At 42.2% G+C, this 5,698-nt stretch overlaps 1 protein-coding gene across 1 annotated transcript in view; it reads left to right on the top strand.

The window, feature by feature from the left end:
* The first annotated feature begins 811 nt into the window (after positions 1-811).
* Positions 812-5,698, top strand: part of ube2z (ubiquitin-conjugating enzyme E2Z) — an 18,930-nt gene continuing 14,043 nt past the window's right edge. The window contains exons 1-2 of the mRNA XM_084071186.1: positions 812-1,494; positions 4,635-4,797. Coding sequence (XP_083927312.1) covers positions 1,276-1,494; positions 4,635-4,797 — 382 coding nt within the window. The 5' untranslated portion in view covers positions 812-1,275. The remainder of the gene's footprint in view (positions 1,495-4,634; positions 4,798-5,698) is intronic.

The following is a 5,698-nucleotide window of genomic DNA, read 5'->3' as shown; positions in this document are numbered from 1 at the left end:
GTCTTCCAGGGCGTTAGAGGGAACTCATTAACGCTCTGAACCAGGGCTAGCACGCACGCACGCACGCACGAAAAAGTTCCTTATGCACAACATATCATGTTTGATGGAAGCTCAACTTGTTTATTTAAGGCAAAAAGTTCCTTATGCACAACATATCATGTTGGATGGAAGCCCAACTTGTTTCTATCAGGCAAAAAAAGTTCCTTATGCACAACATCTCATGTTGAGAGGCTCAACTTGTTTCCTGGAACCAGAACTAGAGCGAATATACCAAGGATGCAACAGTGACGTCACATAACCGGAAGTGTGTGATGCCTGTTAGTGTTGCGAGTGTTTAATGGTTTTCATACTAAAATATGCCAAAAATAGCATAGATCTACAAGCTCACGAGCTTGTAGATCTATGCTATTTTTGGCAAATATATATATATACATTTTTTTTTATAAATCTTTTTATTGGAGAAAAACAATTTTAACATTCAGCCATTAAATAGTACCATAGATTTTTGTTTTGCTTTTACTTTTCTTTTTTTTTAAAGACATTGACATAAAACAAAACACCATATCACAAGATAAAAATAAAATGACATTGAACAATAACTTCAAAATAAAAACAAATAAAAAACAAACAGACAAATACAAACACTTGAACAATCGATGCTATTTTCGGCAAACGCTAAGAGGGGCGGGGCGGGGCTTCCAGCTTTCCGCTTCCGGGGTAGGCGGACTCATATCCGCGACGTCACGTAACGCATCCTTGCCAAGAAAGAAACGTGCACCGTGACGTCGTGTTTCAGGAAACGGAAGGAAGGGAACGTCGTCGCTGCTGCTGCTGAGACCATAAAACTAAACCTCCGTCTCTCTCACATAACAACAACAACATTATTCTGCCTTTAATTCATCTCTTTATATATATATATATATCAAACAACCCCCCAACAAGCAGCACGCTAAGTTAAGCTAACAGTAGGGCTCTATAACTGCCAAGGGGCCGCCCGCCGCACGAGAGAAAACACGGTTCTAAAAAAGAAGGTTTAGTTTAGTGTTTTTTTTTTGCAGCACCGTCATGTTGCTGCTGCGGGTTGGAGGATAGTGAGTGATGATGGCCTCCTCCTCCGGTCTGTGCCAGCTCTGATCCCACAAAACAAGCTCCTCAAGCGGCCTGAGACACACCTTAGGGTCCGCCGTCTGTCTGCAACACATTGACACTCATTCACACACCGTTTAGAACCTTTTATTAAAGCTATTCTCTGGACCTCTGCTCTGACTGAGCCCAATGGCGGACAGCAGCAGCACGGGAGAAGAAGGGACCAGCTCCAGCAGCAGCGCGGGGGCCAGTAACGGAGTGTCCGGGCCGCCGGGCAGCCTCCTCCTCCTGGGGGCCAACGGGGGGGCCCCGCTGCCTCTGGTGCCACCGGCCGGGGACCACCACCTCAGCCACCACCATCACCACCACGGACCACCCTTCCTCCTGACCACCACCAACACCAACCAGGTATATAGGGGACAGGTCTGGTTGAGTAAAAGTATCAGTGGTGGAAAAAGTACTCATAAATTCTTTACTTAAGTAAAAGCACAAATACTGCAATATAAAAAAAATACTCTGTTGCAAGTAAAAGTCCGGAATTCTAAATGTGCTTGAGTAAAAGTACAGAAGTATTGGCATCGAAATGTACTTAAAGTACCAAAAGTAAAAGTGCTAAATATTTCAAAAAAGCAGATCTACAAGCTCACAACGCGTCGCGATGTGAGCTTGTAGATCTGCTATTTTCAAATAGCCTAGGTATAAAATAGTTTGGTTTTTTTACGTTTTGTTTATTCGTTTTTGTTATTTTTTACTCATAGGTAGTACAGACATTTACTGCAAATAAGCAAATAAACAGAGTATCTCCAAACAGTGAGAGTAAGATATAAACAACATCCAAACAAAACAAAACAAAAAACAGACAACACTCACAAAGAAAATAATAACAGACAACAAAACAAATACACAACGTAAAATCTCCAAAAACATGTATGTATATAGAAAACAGTCCATGATCTATAAACGCTACATCGAGTTAGGCACAGGTCATTGAAAGCAATTGTACATGTCAGTGAGGTGATAAGCAGGCACACACCAAGGGCTCATCATATATCAGATTGGATACTTCCATATATGCAGGTTACAGACTCATTCAGGTTCCGTTGGGGGATCGAGTGCAAGATTGTCAACGTGCGATAGAAAAGGCTGCCATGCCATATTGAATTTTGAGATAGAGCCACGCAATGTGTATTTAATTTTTTCTAATTTTAAAAAGTATAGTATATCACAAATCCAGCGGGAATGGGAGGGTGAATATGTTTTCTTCCAATGGGTCAAAATAAAACGTCTCGCCAACAAAGTCACAAAATCAACAAAGTCTGATTGATATTTGGGCAGAGAAATGGTCTCAGGGAGAACGCCAAAAAGGGAGATAATAGGGGATGGATCTATGGGCCTCTGTAAAACATCAGAAATAGTATCAAATATAGATGACCAATAAGAGTGTAAGGAAGGACAGGTCCAAAACATATGAAAAAGATTGGCTGGAGCCTGGTGGCATCTATCGCACGTTGGGTCAACATCAGCATAAATCCTGGCTAACCTGACCTTGGTCCAGTACACTCGGTGAAAGAATTTACATTGCAATACCCCGTGTTTCGCACATATTGATGAAGTATGAACACGATCCATAATGGCATTCCAGATTGCGTCAGGAATATCCTCCCCCAAATCGTCGGCCCAAAGGGTTTTATATGCAGTGGTTGATGGTAAATGAAGATCAAATAATGTGGTATAAAGCGAGGATATCTTCCCCTTAAGGGTAACAGGAGCAGATGCTATAAGTATGTCTACGGGTGAATTAGGTGGAATAGTCGGGAAACTGGTAAATTTCCTATGAACAAAATCACGGGCTTGCAAATACCGGAAAAAGTGGGTTCTAGGCAGATTATACTTTCTAGAAATCTGTTGAAAAGAAGCAAAGGTGCCACCATCCAAACACATCTCTAACTGACTTAATGCCATGATCATACCAGATTTTAAATGCCCGATCTTGTAAGGAGGAAGGGAATAAAGGATTTGCACATAAAGGGGTTATTAATGGGAATAATTGAATACCAAAATGGCGCTTAAACTGAGTCCAAATCCTAAGAGTTGACTTTACTACAACATTGTGGGAGAATTTTGATATTGACGCAATCGTGGGAGCACATACTAAGGTGGTCAGGGATGCAGGGGTGCAGGAAGAAGATTCCATAAGCCACCAGTCACTCAGGGGACGAATTTAAGTCGTAATCTCGTAGCCAATACAGTACAACTTGAAAATTCGCAGCCCAGTAATAAAATAAAAAATTAGGCAGTGCCATCCAGGTATGAAATAGGGTTAAAGTGGTTAATGTGTGTTTTATAAAGTAAACATTTATATCTGCAAAGTAACTAGTAAAACGTTTCCAAGTAAATGTAGTGGAGTAAAAGCACAATATTTGCCTCTGAGATGTAGTGGAGTAGAAGTAAAAGTATTAGAAATTGGAAATACTCAAATAAAGTACAAATACCTCAAAATTGTACTTAAGTAAATGTACTTAGTTACTTTCCACCACTGACCAGGTATAGGGACAGGTCTGGTTGAGTTAGCTGTAGTATACAACTCTCGTAGACGTATTTATGATTCTGACGTTTTCAATCTACGAGAGTTGTAGGGTTCACCCCCCATGGACACAGGGACTTTCAGCACTATAGCCGATAGTTCCTGAACTATCGGCTTCATTTTCGGTCTGTAGAAAGCAGGGGAGTGGCTTTGTCCATTCATTTTTTTACAGTCTATGGTTGTGTAGATATTGAGACAGTTTGTATGCATGTTATCTCCTGGTTCTGTGTGGAAAAAAGTAAAAAAGAAAATCATTTTTTTTGGGGTTGGAACTGAAAAAACGAGAGGGATTGTACCCTGACGTGACGTCACGTAAGGATGCAAATCAGTTTGGCCTGTTTTGAGACCAATTTACAGAAAACCCCAGATTCGCTGTGAAAGCCTGAGTGTTCAAACTGGGGTATTTTCAGGGACGTGCACAGATAGACTGTAGGTGGTGCTAGAGCACCTGCCCTTTGCCCTCTTGACCAGAAGTGCCCTTTTGGCCCTTTTCAGTTTACAGCAGGGGTCTTCAACAGGGGGTCCGGGACCCCTAGGGGGTCCTCAGAGTTACTACAGGGGGTCCGCCAAATCTTTATGTGATATGATTTTTCTTTTTACCATAACCACTCGAAACCTAGCATCCCTTTTCTGAGGAGAACTTTAGCCAAAAATAAGGCTTGTAGATCGGCTATTTTTGGCAAAGAGGTATAGGTGTAGAGGGAAAAAAGAGCAGACCAAGTAAACAAAAAAAAGTATAATTTACTTGAGCACCTGCCCCTCAAAATGTCTGTGCACGCCACTGGGTATTTTGGGGGATAGAAGACAGGTAGGGGAGACCAAAAACACACAAAAAGGAAGAAAAAGTTAAAATTCATGGTGTAGTCCCTTTAAATCTTTGCGACGCGGCCATTTATTGTGAGCGTTTTCTTTTTGTCATCACGACAAACAATAACAACCATTATCCACCCATCCCTACAACCAGGCCTCTTCCTCGACGACCCCAGGCTCCCAGCCTGCACCTCCTCCTCCCCCTCCTCCGGTGGTTGCTGTGGCGCCCGGCCTCCTCCTCCATCACCACCCCCACCACCACCACGCCGCCGCCTCTACTCTGCCCCCCGGGGTGGGGGTCCATCATGGGCTCGGAGGTAATAGGGATGTTAACTATTCATCTGTTATCCATTCACTTTGTTAAAGAATTTAGTCGATTAAAGTTATGTCATTTATTTTCAACGAATGGCCGCCCTTTGTTTTTCGCTCGGCTCCATTCTGGTTCACTCGGGTTCCACCTGATTGGCCAACGTGCGCTGTCACTCACAGAGAACAATGAGTTAGGCAGTGTTGATTTCGTCGACTAAAACTATGACGAAAAATGTCCGTCGACTACGTTTTTTCACTGACAAAAACTAAATAAAAACTAAGCTATGACGACTAAAACTAAGACTAAATATATCGACAATTTCGTCAACAAATAAAAACTAGACTAGAATGTCTAGTGAGGGATCTAGTGGAGAAGAGATCCAGTAGAACTAAAAGACAAGTCATTTTATGTTTGGTTGCGCGCTGAAAATAGCAGATCTACGCGTTGTGAGCTTGTAGATCTGCTATTTTCAGCATGCAACCAAGTGTAAAATCAGTTATTACGATGCCATCAAGGCACCGCCAACATACATTTAGTCGACTAAATCAACTGTAGATTTAGTCGACGAGTGGTTATATCGCAGGTGAAAAGTGAAAACATGTCTAAAAAAAAAGACAGACATTTTGAGGCATGTTTTCACTTTTCACCTGCGATATAACCACTCCTCCAGTCCTGCATTAAACCCGCAACTCATGAGTCGACTCAATACATCCTGAGTCGGGGGACAGCCCTACTGATAGGACAGTTCACGTTATGAACTCCGCAAAAAGCCCCTCACCTTTTATAAGTCGTCTTTGTTTTCAAATGGGGCTCATTTGCATTCGGCCGAATTGTTAATGAGTGGCCATTAGAAAACCAGTTTCGCCGTCAAACCGGTTCTCCATTGCGCAGAGACTCTCCATTCAGAA

The sequence above is a fragment of the Gymnoscopelus microlampas genome, assembly GCF_963454915.1.
Source record: "Gymnoscopelus microlampas genome assembly, chromosome: 11".
Classification (NCBI taxonomy): Eukaryota; Metazoa; Chordata; class Actinopteri; order Myctophiformes; family Myctophidae; genus Gymnoscopelus; species Gymnoscopelus microlampas.
The sequence above is the reverse complement of the archived record's forward strand: the minus strand, read 5'-3'. Positions and strand labels throughout refer to the sequence as shown.